The sequence below is a fragment of the Peromyscus californicus genome, unplaced genomic scaffold, assembly GCF_007827085.1.
Source record: "Peromyscus californicus insignis strain IS unplaced genomic scaffold, ASM782708v3 Scaffold_4__1_contigs__length_199733344, whole genome shotgun sequence".
Taxonomy (NCBI): Eukaryota; Metazoa; Chordata; class Mammalia; order Rodentia; family Cricetidae; genus Peromyscus; species Peromyscus californicus.
The window spans coordinates 176668457-176692170 of record NW_026294562.1 but is presented as its reverse complement, the minus strand read 5'-3'; the positions used below and the strand labels follow the sequence as shown (position 1 = coordinate 176692170).

Sequence of the window (23714 nt, the reverse complement as noted above, 5' to 3'; positions counted from 1 at the left end):
GCTCCAGGGACCGTCCTGTGTCTGTGTCCTCCGCGCAGGGCTTGCAAGGCATGTGCCACTCGACCTGCTTTTCACGTAGGTTCTGATGGTCTGACGTCAGGTCCTCACACGAGCAAGCACTTTATCCACTGGGCCACTGTCAGCCTGGACGCTCTCTTTCCCGTCTGTCTGTCTTCCACTCTCTCCCCACCTAGCGTCCTCTCGTTGTTTCTGCTTTCCTCCCTCTCATTCCCCATCCCTTCTCCTCTTATTCCCCCTTTTGCCCAGATTCCTTGGCCCCCACCTTCTTCCTCAGTCCTGCTTCCTCCCTAGCAACAGCGTGGTGGGGCTGGGTCAACACAGCCTGTATGCGGATGAAGACACTGCTTAGTATGTTCCTGTCAGCCACTGAACCCCACACCCACTCTACCACACGAGCCTCCTAAAGCCCAGATTTCTCAGCCACAACTCTGACAACAGCCACAACCGGATGCTGCTGCTGCGGCTGAGCAAGCCAGCCAACATCACAGAAGCCGTGAGGGTGCTGAGCCTGCCCCCTGAGGAGCCTGAGCTGGAGAGTCTCCGCCTGGCATCTGGCTGGGGCAGCATCAGGCCAGGTAAGTGTAGGCCTGGGCCAGACCCTATAGCTTGGAACAGGAAGCACAGTTCTGGGAGAAACTGGGCTGCTGGGCTGCTGGGCCTCTGGGCTGCTGGGTACCGGCCACGGCTGTGTTCTCTTGGCCTACAGCTATAAGAGCAAGGAAGCTGCAGTGCGTGGACCTCTATCTAGCTCATGTCCAGTGATGACCATAAGACAGTCATTTGCAGAGGGTGACAGAATTCATGCTGTGTGCTGGGCACTAGGAAGACAGCAAAGATACTTGCTTGGTAAGCAGTTCTGTTCCCTAGGACTCTGAGAGGACAAGAGCAAAGGAACCTGATTCTGGGCTGAGGCCCAGTCAGCATCTCCTCAGCTGCTTAGAAACTGCAGCCCATCAGCTCCCCAGTGTGTCAGAAGCCCCCCCCTGCTCTAGCAAGGCACACTATGTCTCTCACTCTCCCACATCCAGTGGTCTCAGCCTATGAACACCTTTTCTTAGGTATCTCCCAGGTGCCCGTGACCACACTAGACCTTGGGCAGCCAACAGTGAGCAGAGAGCAGCCCCTCCCACACAGAGCACCATTATGGGACTGGGATGTTGCGTTGCTCTTCCTGGGGCAACTGTTTCTACTCATCACAGACAGAGAAGACAGCATACTAGCTCCATCCATCTTGGTGAGTTCACGAGTTATTGGGATTAGCCTCCTGAGCGTGGGTGACGTAAAGCCTGCCCTGGCATAGGTGATGGCTCAGGAAAGTTGCACCCCTGCACAACTTCAAGAAGTTCCACTGAAGAGCCTCCCCTCCTGAGGGGCCTCCTGAACCCCCGTGCTCTGAAACACGGTTCAGACCTGATGGGGTGGAATGTCATAAGGTTGTAGAGCCATGGGGCAGGCAAGAGGCCTGCGAGGGCAGGAGGAGCACCTGTGGTAGGAGGGGCTGTTGTGTGCAAGGTGAGTTGAGGCAACACCTGTGGAGGGGTACCCTGTGGTGTCACGGGAGGAGCAGAGGGGAAAGCAAGTGCCAGGTCCCCAGGGTAGAGGGGCTGGAGGGTTGAGGGACAGCCAAGGGGCTTGTGACTAGATAAGTGTCAGCAGACAGTGTAGACAGGGAGGGGTCAGAGCAGACAGGAGATCGCTTCCTGCAGGGTCTCTACTGGGCCATTTGGGATGTTGTACCCTCTGTGGTGCTGAGCAGAGCCTGGAAAAGCTGACTCTGCTCACAAGCGCCCTCTGGTGTCCATTAGATCAGACTGCAGGAAGGCAGAAGTGGGAGGGAGTGCCTCAGGGCTGAGCTGGGTGCAGACTCCAAGTCTTATCCTCACCTGATCTCACCCCACCGCCTTTCTCACAGGCTTTTGCCTCAGTCTCTTTTACTGTACTGCCTCCAAGTCTAATGTCAGAGCTGGCTTTTCCCTGCCCCACTTACAGCTCTTCGTGTCTCCCCACTGCCTTGGCAGTGGGGTGTCTGTTCTAGTAGGGTATCTATTCTGGGAAAAGTTCATGAGAAGGGGGCCATGAGGTGACCCAAGGGTGGAAGTGTTGCCTCTGTTCCCTTGATGCTGACCTGGGAGCCCTGCCTTCTGATCCCTGTACTGACATGGGGACCTGCCCTCAATACAAGAGCTGCAGTTTCCCCTCCCCCTTTCCCAGGGCTCCAGGCTACGCCCCCTTTTGAAAGGCCATCCTGCCTTCTTCTGGAAGGCATACTGGGAGCCTGCAGCCAGTAATCTGGTGGTGGTCATGTGTGAGAGATGGGGCACCCAAGAGAGAAAGTGGGGTGTCTTTTCCCACTCTATCTCTGTGCCTTCTTCCCTTAGGTGACTCTGGAGGCCCACTCATCTGTGACGGGGTACTCCAAGGTATTACATGCTGTGGTGGTAACCCCTGTGCTTGGCCTAGATGGCCTGGCATGTTCACCAAGTTGAAGCTATACAAGAAGAGGATTGAGGTCACCGTGAGGGACAACCCATGAGGTCTCCGTGCCTTCCTTAGTAACCTGACACCCATCATCTTATGTTCCTCACTGGGCCCCTTTTCTGGGCTCTAGGCACCTGGGGGCCAGGACTCGGCTGGCAGAACCCAAACCTCCCTAAGCCTCCCAGCTCGGGTGCTGGGTATAGATTCATGACTTTAATAGGAAGAAAGAGCTGAGACACGTGGGAGCCAGCAGGCCTCAGAGGGGTTCCATGTGCTTCTCCCGTCTGGAGAACACCTCAGGTCTAGAAACTGCTCAAGCCGAAGGAGGTGGTGGTGGCCTGGCATGTGTGTGTTTCAGAGATGGGGGAGGGGGACACCCAGGAGACAGGACACAGGTACACGATGACAAATCCGTAAAGCCTCGGGCGAGATCCAAGGCCCGTGCAACTTGGCACATAGTGGGGTGATGCTAAAACGTCACCCTCATTTTTCTGGAGGCACCAGGATGCCTAAGGACATTCTGAGCAGAGGAAGGAGGTCACTCCATGTTACAGGGCTGGGGCAAGGGAGGAGGACCACAGAGTGGGGAAGCTTATTCACTTTATGGGTGTTGGTGACCACAAACCACAGTTAACAGTAGGACTCACAGTCACTGAAGATGTGGCGCTAAGGTGAGTCATGGGTAGAGACCATGACAACAAGCAGATAGAGATCCAGAGACAAGCTCTTGGGTGGACTGTGGAGTGAAGAGGTAACCCTACAGCCACTTGCCCAGTGGCTCCTACGGACAGTGGCGTGTGAGGACCTGTCCAGTGTGAGGACGCGGCCAGAGGGCTCCTGTCCACAGCAGCTGGCCAAGCCTGGTGTGCGGGGTGCTCTGTACTCAAAGGGGGCCACATGACTGACATGCCGTCCACCTCCAGTGTCGGCAGGGCATGGCCAGGACCCCAGATACCCAAGTCCAGGTTCACACCTACGGTCACACTGTCAGCACAGACTGTTACTCCAAGGCTTCAGTGTGCTGAGACCCCTCAGACCGGGAAGTCTGAGGCAGCCACCATTGTGAGGGATCTCTCACGGTCGAGTGCCCAGGCCCCCTGGGAAATCTTCTACTGATCAGGGGATGAAGGAAGAGAAGGAGAAAAGAGGGGAAAGGTGAGGTGAGGGAAATGGAGGAGAGAGGAAATGTGGGGAGAGGGAAAGGAGGGGAGGCGTGAGGAGGAAGAGTGACATCCTGTGATAAGCTGACCGGGGAGGGGCATGCAGAAGAAAGTGAAGGTGGGGACAGACCCTGCACTCGCTGGGGACATGGTGGAGACTCCACTGCTTTTTCTTCACACCCTTGTGCATGAAGAAATCCCACCCTAGGTCCACGGGCTAGAGGGACACTCGGCACTCCATGCAGGACACAGGAGACCGTAGGGTGTGGGTGTCACAGCTGGGGAGGTAGGGCATGGCTGGGCATATGGGACCACACAAGCCTGTACACAGGATCAGGATGACAGCAGGTACTCTGGGAGCCGGGCTGAGGTTCGTGAACTCTGGTTCTCCTGGGGAGAGTGGAATTGTGCTGTCAACATCCCTGAAGGCTGGCAGGATGTGAGGGCCTTGTGAGGAGCTGCTGCTGACAGAGCAAGCAGCTAGCCTGGGGAGCCTTCCACTGGGAGGGACCCTGCGGGCCGCTGAGGCCTCCTGTTGACAGACTTGGAGGCAGAAGCTGTTGCTGAGTCCCGGCTCAGACCACACTATTCAGAGACCACACTGATATGAGCAGGTTTGGAGGCCACTGGGTGGGGCCGGACCCCTCCCTCACTGTCAACAGCCTGTGAACCCCAGGTACCGCTGGACTTTAATTACTGGTCGGTAGAGTAGGGTCTGAGTCACAGCTGTGGCTCCAGGATAGGATGTGATGTCCTGAGCTACCCCAGGAGCTGATACTCTGTGGGATTACACCCTCACAGGAGACTGAAGAAGAACCTGGATGCTCCACAACCCCTCCAACTAGGCCTGTCAGTCGTACAGACAAAACAAAGTACCCCAGGAAAAGCTGCCTGTTCTGGAGGCTTGAGGAATAGAGTGAGGCCGGCCTAAAGTGTAGACCACGACATTGTCCATGCTCACCCTTGCGCCTCTCTCTGCAATAAACTCTCCCATCTTCTACACAAAGCTCTGTGCTTCTCAGATGAATTCTTTCTGATGGAGAGCACAGGGACTGGAGAGCCAGGGGAAATCCAGCGCAAGGTCCTGGTGACTGGACCGTAGAAGTGTGAAGGGGCATTTGATGACCAAAGATATTTAAGTTGGATTTCAAGTTGAGTTAGAAATCTCCTAATAAACACGCTGAAGGAGACAGGACAAGATATTAACAATATCGACCATGAAAACATAAAGCAAGGCCAGAAAAATACTAGGCAGGAGAGATCTAATAGTTGAAAAAGCAAACCTGCAAACTGAGGATCTGGGCTAGGCAGATGACTCAGTAAAGTGCTCATTTGCAAGGGTTAGGACCTCAGTTCAGATGCCCAGCACCTGTGGCAAACTCTAATCTTCCAGAAGGTTTGTTACAGAGCAACACAGTCAATGGTGGGGTGGGTCTTCACACCAATGAGGACAGTGTGAGGGGAACCAGTGTGGGGGAGCCATCCAAGACAGAGGAGCAGAAACACGGACATGGAGACAGAGGGAAGAAGGTAACAGAAGCCGAGAGGCCATTCAGGGTGTCGACACAGGGAGACAGGAAGGCAGGAAGACACTGCGGGAGCATCTTGGCATCACAGATGGGACTCTGTGCTGGCCCTTCCAGGATCCCACTGAACACAAATTAGCCTTCTTTCTGGTCCTTTCTGCCTGGCTCCTTGTCTCCAGCCATGTCCACCTGCCAAGGTTTCCCTCTGCCAGAGTCTCCAAGATTCAGTTCTGTGAGTGTCAGCCTCCGCCTGACTCTTGTCTTCCTCTCCGTGCATCTTCAGCAACTTTCACCTCCCAACTCTAAGCCTGAGAGTTCCCTGGAATCTGACCTGGCAGGTAGATATATGGATGCTGGGTCTCTAGGGTCTGGGTCTGCAATTCTGAATCTCTACTAATGGACTTCTGGAGTGGATGACAGTATGACCCTTGGCAATCGTTATTTAGTTCTGTGAATATGTCTGACTTTATTTATCTACACAATGTGACTAACCCTATGAACCTCCTATAAATATATTATACGCCCTTTATGAAAATAATCACTGTTTATGAAGGAAGTCCTATATTTCAGGCATTATCATACACATACAAATAGAGAACTTCCCTGTACCCTTAAAACAACAGCATCTCACAGTTTAAATAAAGAAGAGTGTGATCAAATAAACTCTTCAAAGAAACAGGGCTGGTATGTTGAATGCCAGGGATTTAGACTGGGCATGTACTCGATGTACCACAGACCCCTGAGTATAAGTAATTCTGTCATTCACCCACAAAGCTCCTTGGACCCACAAAGCCCCTTGGTGGAGATTTGGAATTGTAGACCTAGCCACAGAGACCCAACACATAAGGACACATTAGACAAGATTCCAAGCAACTCCCAGACATAGAGTTGGGACCTCAGCAAAGGTCAGTATCTTCTCCTGTACAAACGTTTTGAGACCACCCCCTCTTCTTACACATCCAATCCCTTGTGTAAATATCTGCATTTGGGACATAAGCTATCCAAATTTACACTGGAAACCGAATTAGATCTGATTTTACATGCAAAGACGTCCATATTTACCCATGGCTTAACCTTATATATTAATTTATGCATATGAGCTCCAATGTTGTGGTTATTGAAGCTACACTGTGAGGTCCAGCTAACAGCACCATCCACGTCGGTACTCTAGCTGTGCACATGGGTCCACAGCTGAATATGGCCACATCCATGCTGTCCTAGTCAGGGTTACTATTGCTGTGATGAAACACCATGACCAAAAACAAGTTGGGGAGGAAAGGGTTTATTTGGCTTACACTTCCACAGCACTATTTATCACTGGAGGAAGTCAGGGCAGAACTAATAGGGAAAGGAACCTGGAGGCAGGAGCTGATGCAGAGGCCGTGGAGGGTGCTGCTTACTGGCCGGCTCCTAATAGGATGGCCCATTAAGCCCCTCTTAAAGCGTTCCACCCCTTTTCTAGTCCAAAGTCCTGAAGTCCAGCATGGCCAGGCCTGTCGCAGCAATATCCTGCTCCCTGGTACCAATCTTAGTCACTGTTCTGTAGCTATAAAGAGACACCATGACCAAGGCAACTCTTACAAAAGAAATACTTTAACTGTGGCTTGTTTCAGAGGGTTAGTCCATCATCTTCATGGCAGGGAGCATGGTGGCGTGCAGGCAGATACTGGAGCAGTAGTTAAGAGCTTTGCATCCTGACCAACAAAGAGAGAGAGAGAGAGAAAGAGAGAAAGAGAGAGAGAGAGAGAGAGAGAGAGAGAGAGAGAGAGAGAGAGAGAGAGAGAGAGTCTGGTGTGGGCTTTTGAAACCTCAGAGCCCGCCCCCAGCAACACACCTACTTCAACAAGTCTACAGCTCCTAATCTTTCTAAATAATTCATCAACAGAGGGCTAAAAATGCAAATTTATGGGCTCATGGGGTCATTCTCATTCCAACCACCACACATGCTTTTGTATGTCACTGAGTTTGACTGACAAACACAAACTCTGGGAGTAAACCTTCATTTAGTATCTGTGACACATGGATGGTCTTTATGACTGGTTCCCTATGACCACCTGTCTGGACCCACTGTATCCATAATCCATAGTCCTCATCTCCATCCCCAACCGGAGATAACCTCAGCCCTGTGCCATCCCCATGCCTTCTCTTTCAGGGCTCGACAGAAAATAAGGCAGATGGAAGAAATAAAGAGAGACATGGTTCCAGAAAAACAGAACGCTGGGGATGTGGCTCAGTTGGCAGAGTGCTTGCCTAGCATGAACGAAGCCCTGGGTTCAAACGACTGCACCTCGCAAACCAGGCATTAATACCAGCAAGAAGATCAGAAATTCAAGTTTATCCTTGGCTATATCACGAGTTCAAGGCCAACCTGAGCCATAAGACCCTGTCAAAAAGAAAAGGGGGGATGAGAAAATAACTGAGGGTGTCTTAGTTAGGGCGACTATTGCTGTGATGAAACACCATGACCAAAAGCAAGTTGGGGAGGAAAGGGTTTATTTGGCTTATACTTCCACATTGAAGTCCATCATCAAAAGAAGTCAGGACAGGAACTCAAACAAACAAGGAACCTAGAGACAGGAACTGATACAGAGGCCACGGAAGGGTGCTGCTTACTAGCTTGCTCCGCCTGGCTTTCTCAGCCTGCCTTCTTATACAATCCAGCCCAGGGATGGTACCACCCACAATGGGTTGGACCCTCCCCCATAGATCACTGACTAAGAAAATGTCCTACAGGCTTATATACAGCCAGATCTTACGGAGGAATTTTCTCAATTGAGGTTCCCTCCTCTCAGATGACTCCAGCTTGTGTCAAGTTGACATACACCCAGACAGGACAGAGAGGAAGGGACAGAGCCATAAGTGTTCTGAGGGTTGTGGCCTCTGTGACCCATGTCCAGATTGAAAAGTGACCTGTAGGCCTTGGCAACTTGAGCCCCAAGCACTCCAAACATCTCTCCACACTAAGTGCTGCCTTTCAACTCAGGCAGGCTCAGTACTGAGGCTGGGAGCGGGAAGTCCTGACTGCTGGTGAAGCCCTAGAGAAGACGAGGGCCTGACTCCCAGATCTTGGGGAGACAGGTGTTAGCACCCAGGCCCAGACCCTCAAATGCTCTTCGTGTTTTGGCCCAAGATTATCCCTCTCTCAGCAACCCCAGAGTAGAGACTCCTGCTCTCCTCCTTCACACACTGAAGTCCAGGTCCTGGATCCTCTTCCTCAGGGGTCCACACCCAAGCCCTCCTCCCTAGAGCCGTGTGTCCAGACTTCAGCCTCCTCCCCAGACCCAGAACAATTTTATGTCCCCTGTCCCTCAGACGCAAGAGTGGAGGTGGCTCACTCCTCCCCCATAGAGGAAAAAGAAGTCCCTGTGGAGTCACCCTGGTGCCACCTGGTGGCTCGTTCCTCCAAGTACAAGTCCCACTTTCCACAGCACAGCCTGAGCAATGAAGACTCGGGAAACCACGGTGTTTGTTCTTCACTCTGTGGTGCTGCCTCCCACTGGACCTCACTCGCTCACCCACTTCTCCTCGTGCCTCAGTTTCCTTAACTGTAAATGGGGTCATGGTCAAGGTATTTTAGGAATACAGAAAAGGGTGTCACACCTGTGAGATTAAAAAGAAACAGCCAACACTCAGGAGGCCGAGGAAGGAGAATCTCTGAGTTTGACCCAGCCTGATCTACAGACTGAGTTCAGGACAGCCTGATCTACAGACTGAGTTCAGGACAGCCTGATCTACAGACTGAGTTCCAGGACAGCCTGATCTACAGACTGAGTTCCAGGACAGCCTGATCTACAGACTGAGTTCCAGGACAGCCTGATCTACAGACTGAGTTCCAGGACAGCCTGATCTACAGACTGAGTTCCAGGACAGCCTGATCTACAGACTGAATTCCAGGACAGCCTGATCTACAGACTGAGTTCCAGGACAGCCTGATCTACAGACTGAGTTCCAGGACTGCCAGGACCACACAGAGAAGCCCTGTCTCAAAAACAAAAAAGAAATAAAGAAACATAAACAAATGTCTTCTTCCCTCACCCCATCTGCTTCCCTGACCTCTGTGCCCAGAGACTGTAGCTCAGCACTGAGTCCCAGCCTGCGGGGACCCCAGCCACCAGCACTACTGTAGAGAGAAGCACTTTCCATCCCTACCTCATCAATGAAGAAAACAGGGCACAGAAAGACTAAGAAAGCATTGTGTGTCTGGGCAGGATTTGAACTCAGCCTGCCTTGCTCTAGAGCCCACGCCTGAATCACACATGCTAACTAGTTTTTAAGCATTAGCTTGATTTTAAGATGTGCACATATGCTCCACGGGCATTACCTCATTCAACCCCAGTAAGGTCCTGTACCTTCCCATCATCACCTTAGCTTAAGACAACCAAGAAGGACTGCTTCATACCCAAGGGGCAACAGGATCCCTGGAACCAGAATCTTACCCCCCCCCCCCGTCCCCCGATATCTGTATCTTGAAGACTGAGACAATCTTCCTCATAAACAGCCTGTTTGGGCATGATGAATCTAACCACCATCATTTACTATGAGAACTTGAAAAAAATCATTGGGTGTTTCAGAAAAAAACTTCATGTGGGAGCCAGTGCTGTTCTGACCAACGTCTCTTAAAAGATGAGAAACAGATGCACCAGGGTCTCCAAATTAATGACTAATAAACAAAGGTCCGGGAGGCAGCTTAGTTAGTAGAGCACTTGCCTAGCATGCACAGGCCCCGGGTTCAATCCCTGCTAGGCCTGAACCAGGCCTGTGATACATGCCTGTAAGCCCAGCCCTGGGAGGCTGGCAGCAGGAGGCTTGAGAGAGTTCAGGCTCATTCTTCACTATGTGGCAAGTTCAACCTGGGACACATGAGACCCTGCAACTAAATGGGAACTGGAGAGACGACTTGATTGGTAAAGTACTTGCTGCACATCCATGAGGCCCTCAATTACATTCCCAGCACCCACAAAAACGTGGGGTGCATGGAATCAAAGCACCAGGGAGGCCTGGACAGGAGGATCCCTGAGGCTCACTGGCCAGCCAGTCTAAATGGCCAGGTAAACTCTGGGTTCAGTCAGAAACTTATCTCAAAGAATAAGATGGAGAAGGATAAAGGCACCCACGGTCAACCTCTGTCCTCTGCGTGCATATGCGTGCACACACGCGCGCGCACACACACACACACACACACACACACACACACACACACAGCATTGACACTAGAAAAAAGTAAACAGAATGGGGTCTGAGCCAGGCTCTGTGAATCCAGTTTGAGTCTTAGAATTCGCCCTCAACTGAACCAGTGAAGAAGGGTTTGAGAGGTCAGGTTCCCTCAACCCAAGACATCTGCTCTCCCTGGGCATCAGGACTCACAGGCACTGTCTCCAGCAAAGCCACCTCAAAAACCTGCAACTCCAGATTGAGAGGCAGGGCCCTTGTCCAGGGATGATGGAAACATCAGAGAAGGGCTATGGAGGGTGTGGAGACCACGTGGTGGCGCCGAGTGGGCAGAGCAGTAAAAGATTAGAATGTGAGCTGCAGCCAGGCTGAGGGGACAGAAATGTGGGACCCGGCAGAGGGAGAGGCACCCAGGAAAGGACTGGGTGGGTGAACTGCAGAAGGGAAGATGTGAGTGAATTGAAAAAAAAAATAAAAGGAGGACATGACTGCTCCTCGGTATGGTGGAGGAGAAAGTTTACTGTAAATGTTAGGGAGAGCCTAAGAATCCAGTAGACATAACCAGCAGACTAAGTCAGGTCACGTGAGGAGAGAGGGAAGAGGAGAAGGGAGAGCCAGGAACAAAGAGACCAGGAGGCCAAAAAGGCCAAAGGGGCCCAGAAGGGCTGAGGTTATAAAAGGAAGAGCAGTTGGGGAAGGGTAAGCCAGCCAGAAGGACCCCGCCACAGTGGGGACTGAGAGATGCTGGGAGACCTGGCAGCCAGCATCGGCTTCCATGTGTTAGGCCGCTCAGTTAGCGTGCGTCCCAGGTTTGAGACCCAGCGGTAAGGACAGCAGATGCACGGCAGGGGGAGGGTTTCAGGGGGAGAAACGAGTCAGGGTCCTGGACACACCGGGGAAGGGGTCACCGAGAAGCAGGTGCTGAAAGGTTGGGTGAGATGGACTGAGCCGTGGGGGCTGACCAAAGAAACACTCCTCAAGAGATGAAAGGGAAAGAGAGGACGTGAAGAGGGAGAAAGAGGGGAAAATGGAAGGGTGAGAAGGAGACGGTGGAAAAGAGGAGGAGGAGGGAGAGGAAGAAGAAAAGGACAGAGAGAAGGGGAAGAGAGAGAGGTGGGAAAGGAGATGTGTAAAGAAGACCAGGAGATGGAGGCGGTGGGGTGAAAAGGAGAGAAGGAAGAAGAGAAGGCGCACAGGGAGAGGGCCGGGCAGGAGGAAGAACACACCCAACCTGAGGCCCAAGGACTTCTGGGTCAACCAAGACACCCAAGAGGAGGGGTGCATCCAGCCTGGGGCAGGCAGGACACGCAGATGAAGTCACCGCTAGGGGGCGGGGCAGACACACTCGCAAAGTCCACACCCCAGACTGCACTTGGCAGGGCGTGAGAGCGCCCAGGTTGTTGTCCTTTTGTGTGTCTTAGAGCCAAGGTCAGCACCAGCCAGGGCAGGCTCACAGTAGCATGTGTCATAGTGGAAAGCTTACTTCAAGCCGGCCCCCTCCAGGAGCCCTCAGTATAACCCAGGAGAGCCCCTGTACCCATCCCACACACACACCCCGCCACCAACCAGGGTGCTCCAAGACCAGAGAGGGTTGGAGGCTGGGAATAGGAAAACTAGACTCTCCTTCCCTTGGTCTTCTGCATAACCTTCGCCCTCATCTGAGCTTCAATCTCTCCATAAGGAGGGAAGCCCAGGAGCCATCCCGCAGGACTACAAAGAGGACGCAATGATCCGCGGACAGCACTGGGTGGCAGCCTGCGTCCCACAGAAGTGCCCCGCTGAAGCTCAGCGTGAGGCTAGACAACGCTGAGTGTGAGTGTGGCAAGGAGACAAGTGGACACGGGAGACTTCTAGACTAGTTTAGCCATGGGGGTCCAGGGTGTCTGCAGGTCTAGGATGGAGACTTAAACTAGTGGTTCTGGGGGTTTGAAGCTCTAGGTTGCCTGGAGGCCTGTGATTCCAGACAATTCTAACACCTTGGATTCCAGAGTTTCTGAGGACGTAGGTAGACAGAATGTCCTAGAATCTGAAACCCAATTTCTAAGGATATCTGTGTCCAGTAGCTCTAGAGGGGCTGAACCAGCCATGCAGGTTTGTCCCATAAAGTCAACAGCTTCCCAGACCTAGGGAGGGAGGAAGCTTATAACTGAAGCCATGCTTGGCTGTGTGACCACAGCTCAGTCCCTCCAGCTTGAGGGACCTTCTCATTATCAAGGTGTTAGGTGATTGCTCAAGGCCCTCTGGGAGTTTGAGACACCAGGAGCCAGCCACAGATTCCATAAACCTTGGGCCATCTCTGTGATGGTTCCAGCCTACAGATGCAGAGTCTGGAGGCCAAGCTCCAGATCCCACAGGACTACAAAGAGGACACAATGATCCGCGGACAGCACTGGGTGGCAGCCTGCATCCCACAGAAGTGCCCAGCTGAAGCTTGTCTCAGCGTGAGGCTAGTCAATGCTGAGTGTGAGTGTGGCACATTAACCTGGGAATCCAGTACCGAGACACCGATGCCTAGCTGAACACTGAGCGCATGCTCCACAGCCAGCACTAGCAATCCAGAACCAGAAGTCAGGCTGTCTTGAGTCCAGACATTTTGTTTGTTTGGCTGGATAGCCCAGGCTGCCTCAAACCTCCATCTTCCTGTCTCTACCTCCGGAGGGCTGGGATTGTAGTATACAGACGTGTGATACTGGGCCTGGCTCGATGCAGGCTCTGTTCTTTGTTTTGTTTTTGCTGCTGTTGTTGTTTGGAAGCAAGCCTTGGGTATCCCAGGCTAGCCTCAAGATCACTGTGTAGACAAGCATATCCTGAACTCCTGATCCTCCTGCCTCAGGCCCCCAAGGGCTGGGATTGCAGGCATGCACGATTCTATATGGTTTGTGTGGTACTAGGGATGGAATCAGGGGCAAGAGGAGGAGACGGAGGCAACACCAGAAGAAAGAAACAATAAGGAGCACAAGCCTGGGACCCCAAAAGTCATTCACAGTTCGGAGCCCAGGATACAGATGACTCCAGGCACGGGACGTCAGCCTTCAAAAGTGAACTCTCTAGGGTAGGGACACGGCTCAGTGAACGAAGTGCTTGTCATGCAAGCCTGGGAACCCGAGCTCAATACTCAGAACCTACGTAAAATCCAGCTTGAGTTTGTAATCCAGATGGACACAGGTGGGTCTCGGGAGCTGGCTGCCCAGCCAGCCTAGGTCTATCGAGAAGCTGCAAGTCGAACTGAGAGAGTCTACTCAGAACACAAGGTGGAGGGGCTGGAGAGAGAGCTCAGCAGTTGAGAACACAGTCTGCCCTTCTAGAGAACCTAAGCCTGGTTCCCATCACCCATGTCAGGCCACAACCAACACAACCTCCTGGGAATCTGAGGCCCTGGCCTCCACGGGCATCTGCACTGGTGCCCGAGCTCACATGTGCAAGCATACACATAATAAAAAACAAAAACAAATAAGGTGGACAGTGACTTAGGAAGACACCCACAGTTGATGCACGTGTGCACGTGTGTGCAAATTTAATATATTTCAATGACTAAAAATAAAAGTAGTTAAATTTCACACTGTAGACTTCAGGTCATGACAACCAAATTCGAGACCTCCCCAGTGTGTAAGCTAAGATGAACCCAGATCCAAGTTCCAAGGTGGCATGGTGGCACACCAAGGCTGTCATCCCAGCCTCTGGGAGGCTGAGGCAGAAGGATCTCAAGTTCAAACTCAGATCAGCCTGAGCTGCTTGGCAAGACCCTGTGTCGAAACAACAAAACAGCATCAAAGCTCAACACTCTCTCCCAGGCCCAAGAAGCATGACTTTAGAATCCAGCTTCCACCCCTACACCTAGAATCCCAGGCTCTGCATTTCACCGTTTTTCTGTGCTTGTCCTCCTGTCCCCTCCCTTGAGGAACTGCCCCTGGGTGGAATTCCTCCTCACAGACTCAGACAATGGCTTCAGACTAATAAACGCTCATTAGACTGACCCAGTCTGGCATCACACCTGCCACCAGGGCGTCCAGCCTGTAAATCTGACCCTCCACTGCCTCTCACTCCACTCTGCCCAACCCCACCCCAGACCCAGGCTGGGCCAGGAGCTTATAAATGCAGGCTTTCAGGCATCTGCTCCCCTTCTGGCATCCCAGCTGCTCTGGATGTCACTGGAGGACCTGGAGGGGGTGAGATCTTTGAGAAAGAGCTTGGGAAAGTGGGTGGGGGTGGAGAGGGGACCCTGAAAGTGCCTTGGTCTCCAGGAGTCACAGACTACCCTGGAGGGCCAGTTGTCAAGGGCATTGGGTCTTCGGTGTCCTTTTCCTGTAGCTTCAAGTTGAATCTGAACCAAGAAAATGTCTCGAAGCTTCTAGAAAGAGCCTGGGCTGAAGGGGGAGGAAGGGATGGGGTGACTTGGGAGGACGTCCCTGAGAACACTTGTCATGGAGCCAAGGACATGGTCAGCAGTTATCACAGGTCAAATCAGTTCAGAACAACTTCCCTGAGGTGTCCCCAGTGCCAGGTCCCAGGTTGAACAGAGCTGGGGACAGGAAAGTCTGACCTGAACTCCATCTTCCTCTAGGATGAGGAGTGGGAGCAGGCAAGTCTCAGTCTCTGCAGTCAGTGCTGCCATGCAGGGGCGGGATGGACACCACAGGATCTTAATGTCACCCCCTCTGCCTAACAGTGTCTTAGAAGTGTCAGGCTGAGCTGAAAGAGTAAATAGCAAGATGAAAGATGGAAAGGACTGGAATTCACCCCCCAAACTTCCTGAGGGCTCTCTATGGGCCAGATCCTAACACTGGCTGGTACCTGGGGATCCAGGGCCAGTCAAGTGGGGTCTGCTCCAAAGGAGTTCTCAGTCTGATGAGGAGACACCACAGAGAGTCAGGGGAGGGGTCAGAGAAGGTCCAGGGGGAATAAGCTGAGCAAAGTCAGGGTGTAAAACTGCAGAACCAAAGTCCCGCACTGCCTGTACCAGGAAGGTCCAAGAAACCCAGCTGGACAGGCTGGAAGGGGCAGAGGCATTTCTGTCCTTCAAAGTACTGCTGAGAATATGGGGCTTTATTTGGGGGCTATCAGAAGTCCATGGGAGGCTGAGAGCAGGAGAGAGGAGCCCGCAGCTCTTGTGTGGAAAGACCCTGTAGAAGCCAGGTGTGGTAGTGAATACCTGTTATTCTGCACTTGAGAGGCTAAGGCATGAGAGTGGAGAGTTCAAGACCAGCATAGGAAACTTAGTGAGACCCTGTGCGTTCCTAGAATCCACCAGTGAGGGTCAAGAGGCATGGCTCAGGGCAGTTAGCCAGCGTAGGTCAGGCTCTGGTGTCCAAGGGGAAGGAGAGAGGAGAGGAAGGAGGGAAGGAGGAAGGGAGCTTAGCTCTCTAGGGCTTTGTGTACAGAACAGACTACAGAACAGTAGACTTAAGGGGACCCAAGAGTCCCCATGGGAACCTGGATAGAGTCCTGATGAGAGACCCAGGGGCCATGGGGATGAGAGAGACCCAGGGCGCTATAGAACGATGCTGGGGTCTGCCAATGCTGAAAGGAACAGAGGACCCTCCAGAGATAGGTACTAGGAAGGAGCAGGGTGGAGGCTGCCGATGGAAGGCAGGGCAGTAAAAGTGGGTTTCTTAGTCTAGCAGAGCGCCCTCCACCTGCCATCTCAGCAGTTAAGAGGCTGAGGCCGGAGGACCACGAGTTTGAGGTAAACCTGGGATATACAGAGGCAAGTGTGTCATATACAGGGATGCATTTCTGTCTGCAGGGATGGTGATGGGGACAGACGGACCCAGCCTCACCCCAATTTTTGTCATCCTCCCCGCCACCAGATCTCCAAGCCCAGGACCCTCCTTCACAATGTGGCTTCTCCTTGCTTTCATCTTGCTGGTGTCTGCAGGTGAGGGACACCAAAGTTGGGTACTTGTCTGATGAAATGGGATTTCCCTTTCCCCAGAGTGTCTGAAACCTGGGACCTGTTAGCCCATACTTCACCCAGAGACCCCTTTATGATCCTACCTGGACCCCACCTGAGTCACCTGCCAAATGTCCCTGAATCCTCAGCCATGAGTCATGAGAAGTTCTGGAGGTGCCAAGCCACCTGAATCCTTGAACCTGAGTTCCAGGACCATTCCTTACTGCTGGGTAGCCTTGGGGAAACCCTTTTACCCCTCCAGGCCTCAAGTGCTCCCTACCTGTGACAGTCACTGTGAAGTCCTAATCACATCATGTAGGTGATGTACAGGACAAGCAATCAGGCTGGTTGAGACACCAAGAGCATAGGATCTAGGTTTGAATCCCGTGGCTGCCCGTTCCTCAACCCTGCAACGCAGCTTTCCCAACCATGGGATGGAGGTAACTGTCCTCCATAAAAATTCAGCATGGTGCTCCATGAGGTGTGTGAGCATTATGGAACAGTTTGGACACTCCAGGAAGGGCACATAGTATTTGCACATAATGACCACGTGAGGTAGAGGACTTGGGGAGACCCCCAGTCCCCACGTGAAAAGCCAGCAGTATGCCTGTAAAATCCCAGAGCTGGGAGGAGGGGATGGGAATCTCTGGGCTCACTGCCGTCCAGTCCAGCCAATCTGTAAGCTCTACGTTCAGTGAGAAAACCTGTCCCCCCAAATAAGCTTGGGACTGGTGAGATGGCGCAGATGGTAATGCCGTCAACCGTGAGTGGTTGAGTTCAGGACCCACACGATGGAAGGAGAGAACCACCCTTGCCCTCGTTTACCAGGTTGAAAGCAGGGATGACCACTAAACCAAGGTCACTCCAGGTGACAGGCCAACTCCAGACCAACCTCTGCCACTTCTTGTGGGAATTTCCAGTGTAACCTGATGCTTCCTGCCCTGGAGAAACGGGAGGGGGTGTCCATTAACGATCCCCTGCTCCCCACCTGACCTCGGCCCGGGGCTCTCAGCCCTCCCCCATGGCAGGCAAGCATCCCCTTGGGCTCTCCCTGTGCTCTGCCCGCTGTTGCTGCACCCAGCTGGGGCCTCCGCCCTCCTCCAGCTGGGACTGGCCAGGTGCAGCCCGATACCCAGCTGTTCAGTCAGTGCCCTCCTCCTCAGGGCGACCTCACCCTTCCTCTGTTAAGCCCCTCTTCTGCCACATCCGCATTCCCTTTGGACCTGTTCCTGACCTTGGAGGACAGAGGGCAGAGTGTGGACATTGGCTTGGTTGTCACACAGCCCAGGAGCTGGGTGTCTATCATGGTCTTGACCTTGGAAGAGTGGGACAACCACATCGTTCAGTATAAGGAACTGTGGCCTCAACTGTCCCAATTATGTCATTATATGTGATGCCATCCTCTCTCTCTCTCTCTGTCTCTCTCTCTCCCCCCCCACTTTGTGTGTGTGTGTGTGTGTGTGTGTGTGTGTGTGTGTGTGTGTGTGTGTGTGACTTGCTATCCAGAAGCATGAGCCAGGTGAGCTTCCAAGAGTGACCTTAAACATTAGAGATCCTGCTTTCTCTGTCTCTCCTGCTAGTATCTTTGACCTTGAAATCTCAGCTCTGTATCTGGCGGATCCGAATGTGGTCTAGGTTGGTGGGCACTGTTCATGTCTGAGTAGTCACCCTGTGGATGGGTATCTGGGTCTCTGAGTTCTACAGAATGACTTATGTGTAAAGCACATCTTTACATTGTGTGCACATGCACATGTGGATGCCAGAGGTCAGTATCAGCTCATTCCTCAGGCACTGTCTGCCTTGTTTTATTTTATTATTTTATGTGTGGGAGTGTTTTGTCTCCAGCCCCACCTTAGTTTTTTATACAGACTTTGTCAATGGCCTAATGCTCACTGATTAGGCCATGCTGGCCGGCCAGAGAGCACCAGGATCCAACTGACTCCAGGCACTGGAGTGATAAGCACGCACCACCATGCCTGACTTTTTACCTGATGCTAAGGATTAAAGATGGGTCCTTGTGCTCCCAAGGCAAAGACTTACCAACTGAGTCATGTCCCAGCCTTTAAAGTGTAGTTTTGCTGTTAGCTGTTGTAACTAGGTCTGTGCAGATGTCTGCCATGCTTTGGCCATACCTCTGTCACCAACCTGAACATCCACGTGGACACCCCCGTAAATAAATGGGTGTCCTTTGTTTAAAGGACCAAATGCACATGACTATAATCCCAGAACCTGAAAGACTTAAGAGACAAGGCTGCCATGAGTTCAGACCCCCCTGGTTACATTGTAAGTTTCAAGCCAGGCTGTGCAACAGAGTGAGACCCTGCCTCAAAACACCGAAGAAATAAATCAATTGTGTTGCAAGGAGTTACAATGGGCCAGGTACAATTCATACACAGGCACACGCAAAGGCACCCATAGGCCCCTCTTACCTTCACGGCCATCCCCACAGTTTTACAACAAGCACCAAGAGATCAACGTCTGCCTGGGGAGACAGCTCAGTCAGTAAGCTGCTTCCTGTGCAAGTATGAGGACCTGAGTTTGATCCTCAGAAGCTGTGTCACAGCCATGTTTGTAAGGCGGCACTGGACGGGGGAGACTCAGTGGGTCCCTGAGGCTCACTGGCCAGCAGGCCTAGCAAAGTTAGGGAGCCCCAGGGACAGTGAGAGTAGTCCAGTCTCAGTAATCAAGGCATTCATGCCTGAAGAAAGACACTGGAGACTGTCCTCTGGGCTACACGCATGTGTGTGCACCTGTGCATGCACAGACATGCAAACACAGGAGTCAACGCCTCATGGCAAGAACAGGCAGCAACCGTCAAAACCAGAACACACGGTTCCAAGACAAGTGTGTGTGTGTGTGTGTGTGTGTGTGTGTGTGTGTGTGAGAGAGAGAGAGAGAGAGAGAGAGAGAGAGAGAGAGAGAGAGACATGTATGCTCGCCTGTGCAGTGTAGGTGGAAGCAGAGTGTCTTCCTCCATCACTTCTTATGTATTTCTTTTTGTTTTAAAATTTTATTTCACAAAAAAATTATTTCATTTATAAGAGTGTGTAAGAGAGAGAGAGAGAGAGAGAGAGAGAGAGAGAGAGAGAGAGAGAGAGAGAGAGAGGGTGTCCCCAGAGGCCAGAGATTTCCTGGAGCTAGAGTTACAGTTAGCTGTGAGCCACCGCGTTGGTACCAAGATCTGAACTCAGGTTCTCTGCAAAAGCAGGGTGAGCTCTTAACTAGCGAGCCATCTCTCTAGCCCTCCATCTTTCCTTTCCTTTCTTTTCTTTGAGACAGAGTCTCTCGCAGACTAATCATCTAGCCCTGGGATTACACTAGCTAAACCCAAGCCCTGGCATCAGCCTGTCTCCCCTCCCCCAACCCCAGCACTGGGGTTACAGGCATGTGGGACCACACCTGGCTTTTTATGTGGGTGGTGGGGGTACAAACTCAGTTCCTCATGCAGCAAACACTTTACCCGAGGGGCTATCCTCAGCCCTAAGCATAGATATATTTTCTTCCTTCCTTTCTTCCTTTCCTTTTTTCCTTCTTTCTTTCTTTCTTTCTTTCTTTCTTTCTTTCTTTCTTTCTTTCTTTCTTTCTTTCTTTCTTTCTTATTTTCTTTTTCATTTTTCTTTTTGAGACAGGGTTTCTCTGTGCAGTCCTGGCTGCTCTGGAATTCACTCTGTAGACCAGGCTGGCCTCGAACTCGGAGATCCATCTGCCCCTGCCTCGGGAGTGCTGGGATTAAAGGAGGAGCTTTTTCCTTTCTTTCTCCTTTCTTTCTTTCTTTCTTTCTTTCTTTCTTTCTTTCTTTCTTTCTTTCTTTCTTTCTTTCTCCTTTCTTTCTTTCTTTCTTTCTTCTTTCTTTCTTTTTCCTTTTTTAAAGAAGTGATTTCTTAATGAACAAAGGGAGGGCCTGGGTGAAACCTATCATGAAAATAGGGTAAGGCGGGGGCGGGATAGGGATGCTGAAAAGGTGGGATCCACCCGTGTCTCCCGCAGCTCAGGATGGTGACAAGGTACTGGAAGGCGAGGAGTGTGCGCCTCATTCACAGCCGTGGCAAGTGGCCCTCTTCGAGCGCGGCCGGTTCAACTGTGGCGCTTTCCTAATCTCCCCACACTGGGTGTTGACGGCTGCCCACTGCCAAACCCGGTACAAAGGCAGGGGATGGGGGTCCTGCGGGGTGTGGCTGTGACTGGGGACGTCTAGGTTTGCGGTACATGGACTGTTGGGTACGTGGGGAAGTAACACAAGCTCTTGGTTTCTGAGGCTCGGGGAGGCTGGAGGCTCAGGCCCTGGGTGAGAAGGGGTGTGGATTCTGCCACCGTAGATTCCTAAAGGGGAAAGAGGAGGCTGCAAATGACCCATCTTTTGGGCCCCTGATGAGAGAGAGGTCTAGTGGGTGAGAATGTTCTCTTCTGAAGAAGGAAAGGGGCCAAACCTGGGATTGAGTTCCACATGTGTAACTGACTTGGGACTCCTGGTTTTGTTTATCTGCTCGTTTTTTGAGAGAAAGTCTCACTGTGTAGCCCAGGTTGCTCTAGAACTCACAGTGTAGACCAGGCTGGTTCAAAACTTAGAAAAACCCATCCGCCTCTGCCTCCCAACTGTTGGGGTTAAAGACATGTGCCACCACACTCTGCAACTCCAGGGCCATGGCTGGAACCACTGGTTTGAAGGACTTGAGAAAAGGAAAGGAGGTTTTTAAGGTTCTCAAGGGGTCAGAAAATGGCAGGTTGTCGACTCTTTGACTCCTTTGTCTGCTCCTTTCGGGTAACTCCTCACCCGCCCAGTTTCATGAGAGTGCGCCTTGGCGAGCACAACCTTCGCAAGCATGATGGCCCAGAGCAAATGCGATCCGTTTCTCAAATCATCCCACATCCCGGCTACGAGGCTCGCACCCATCTGCACGACATTATGTTGCTGCGACTTCTCCAGCCTGCCCGGCTCTCACCTCAGGTGCGCCCTGTGCCTCTGCCCATGCGCTGCCCCTTTACCGGCGAGGGCTGTGTGGTGTCAGGCTGGGGCCTGCTATCAGACAACAAGCCTGGAGCCACAGGGAGTCACAAGTCACAAGGTGCGTGGAAGGATGGCGCTGGATCTAGGATCCAGCAACGCTGTCCTCCAGGGTTCTTGGGTGGAGGGCACAGGGACCAAAGGGAGGGAATATATTCAAAGCCGTCTGTCCTCCTCAGTGAGACTCCCGGATACATTGCATTGTGCCAACATCAGCATTATCTCCGAGGCATCTTGCAACAAGGACTACCCGGGTCGAGTGTTGCCCACCATGGTGTGTGCTGGTGTAGAGGGCGGTGGCACGGACTCCTGTGAGGTCAGAGCCAAGTGGGGACTTTGGGTAAAAGTGGGGAATAAGGCGTATCTTAGCTTGCTCTTCTGTTGCTGTGATAAAATACTCTGACCAAAAGCAACTTGGGGAGGAAAGAGTTTATTCAGCTCTCAAGCTCACAGTCCATCATTGAGGAAAGGCAGGGCGGGAACTCAAGTGTGAGCCTAAAGCGAAAACCACGGAAGAACGCTGCTTACTGCCTTGCTCACCAGCTCCTGTTGAGCTGGCTTTCTCTTTCTTCCATTTCCCTTTCTCTCTCTCTCTTTCTTTCTTTTCCCTTCCTTCCTTTCTTTCTTTCTTTCTTTCTTCCTTCCTTCCTTCCTTCCTTCCTTCCTTCCTTCCTTTCTTTTTTATGTGTATGAGTGTTTTGCCTGCATGTATATCTGTGCACCACATGTGTGTGGTGCACATGGAGACCAGAAGAGGGCCTTGGGATTAAAATTACAGACAATTGTGAACTGCCTTGTGGGTTCTGGGAATCAAAGCTGGGTCCTATGCAAGAGCAGCCAGTGATCTTAACTGCTGAGCCATCTCTCCATGTCCTCAGCTCTGTTTCTTATACAACCAAGGCCCTTTCCCTAAGGGGATGGTGCCACTCACAGTGAGCTGGATCCTCCCGTATTGAACAACAGTGAAGACAACTTCCCACAGACGTGCTCTGGGCAACCTCTCAATTGAGACTCCTCAGATGATCCTAGGCTGTGTCAAGTTGGAAGTTAATTAAGACAGAATAGAACAAGTAGGATTATTTGAATTTTCTTTGCTTTGGGCCAGAGATAATGTTAAGTTCAGGTATGGGATAGATTTCCAGGAGCAGTTAGAATCATAGTGAGATTGGAAATGGGGTGGATTATATGGTCTGGGAAGCTAAGAAGGGGAATGAGTTTGGTTTGACTCAGGATGAGAAGAAGCATGTTGGGGTTGGCAGGGGATGGCATGGGTTTGGGGGAAGGGTGAAGAAGCTGTAAAGATTGGGATTGGGTTGTGTTTGGCGAGCACAGGTTTAGTTTGATTTTGAATGTGGAAGATGTATGGATTGGATGGAATCTAACTTGAACTTAGTGCTGTAGGGCTGGGGAATACGAGACAGAGCTAAACTCGGCAGGGGTGGGGGAGGTGAGCTCTCTTGGGTTGTGTTGAATCAGAGTAGGCTTAGATTGGTTTGGGGTAATACTGGAGTTTCCCAGGGTGAGGTTGGTTTGGGGTTTCACTGAGATGAAGAACAGTGGTTAGTTAGAACAAGGTTGACAGTGGGTTGGGCTTGTAACTCAGTATTGTCATAGCATGTACAAGGCCTGGCTTCCACCTCCAGCGCTGTGTGTACCAGGCATGGCAGTGCACACCTGTCATCCCAGCACTTGGGAGGTTGAGGCAAGAGGGTGAGGTGTTCATCCTCTCTCTACATGGAAGAAATACTGAGGAAAACCCTCCTTTATCCCCACAGGGTGACTCTGGAGGACCCTTGGTCTGTAGTGGTGCCCTGCAGGGCATCGTATCCTGGGGTGATGTCCCCTGCGATACTACCACCAAGCCTGGCGTCTACACCAAAGTCTGCAGCTACATGGAGTGGATCCGGGAAAACATGAAAACAAGAAACTGACTCGTTGGTCCACCACCTAGGTCCCTCACTAACCACCTGGGACCCTGACCAAGAATTCCCCGTAGCCAGCCAGCAGGCCCATTCCTACCGGAGACAGAGCTGAGTCCTCCTGCACATTGACATACACTGTTAGCCAGGGCCCCACCCTCCCGAGGTCACCTGCCGAACACCAAGAAAACAGTGTTTTCCCAACACTCTCGAGGCAGAAGCAGGCAGATCTCTGAGCTCAAGGCCAGCCTGGTCTAAAGAGTGAGTTCCAGGATAGCCAGAGCTACACAGAGAAATCCTGTCTCGGGGGGGGGGGGGGGGGAGAATAAAAGCAAGAAAGAGAGAGAGGAGAGAGAGAGAAAGAGAGAGAGAAAGAAAGAAAGAAAGAAAGAAAGAAAGAAAGAAAGAAAGAAAGAAAGAAAGAAAGAAGACAGTGTTGATCCAACTTTCTCTGTAGGGATGTGACTTTCTTTCTTTAGGGTATGATGGGAAATGGGTACGGACTAGGATACAAGATCTACTGTTCCCTGTCCCCTAGGGTCCCTTTCC

The 23714-nt window shown here is 51.9% G+C and overlaps 2 protein-coding genes across 3 annotated transcripts in view; one reads left to right on the top strand and one right to left on the bottom strand.

Moving 5' to 3' along the window:
- The window catches only part of LOC128124437 (uncharacterized), a 52034-nt gene that overhangs the window by 5009 nt on the left and 23311 nt on the right, over positions 1-23714 (bottom strand). The window contains exon 8 of one of the 2 annotated variants that reach the window (XR_008222855.1): positions 6452-6879. The exons of the other annotated variant lie outside the window; for it this stretch is intronic. The gene's annotated coding sequence lies outside the window, so the exon portion shown is untranslated. Of the gene's footprint in view, positions 1-6451; positions 6880-23714 lie in introns of those variants that run through there. 2 annotated transcript variants of the gene reach the window in all.
- Positions 13982-23431, top strand: Klk15 (kallikrein related peptidase 15). The gene is made up of 5 exons (XM_052760682.1): positions 13982-16229; positions 20232-20382; positions 21024-21307; positions 21426-21562; positions 23022-23431. Exons 1-5 carry the CDS (start codon positions 16100-16102, stop codon positions 23175-23177), a joined length of 858 nt encoding a protein of 285 aa, XP_052616642.1. The 5' UTR covers positions 13982-16099; the 3' UTR covers positions 23178-23431.

Excerpts from the sequence above, each read along its gene's own strand:
- Klk15 (XM_052760682.1), top strand. The coding sequence starts at position 16,100 with ATGGTGATGGGGACAGACGGACCCAGCCTCACCCCAATTTTTGTCATC. Across the intron at positions 16,230-20,231 it reads CATCTTGCTGGTGTCTGCAG|CTCAGGATGGTGACAAGGTA; the intron begins GTGAGGGACACC and ends TGTCTCCCGCAG. Across the intron at positions 20,383-21,023 it reads GCTGCCCACTGCCAAACCCG|TTTCATGAGAGTGCGCCTTG; the intron begins GTACAAAGGCAG and ends TCACCCGCCCAG.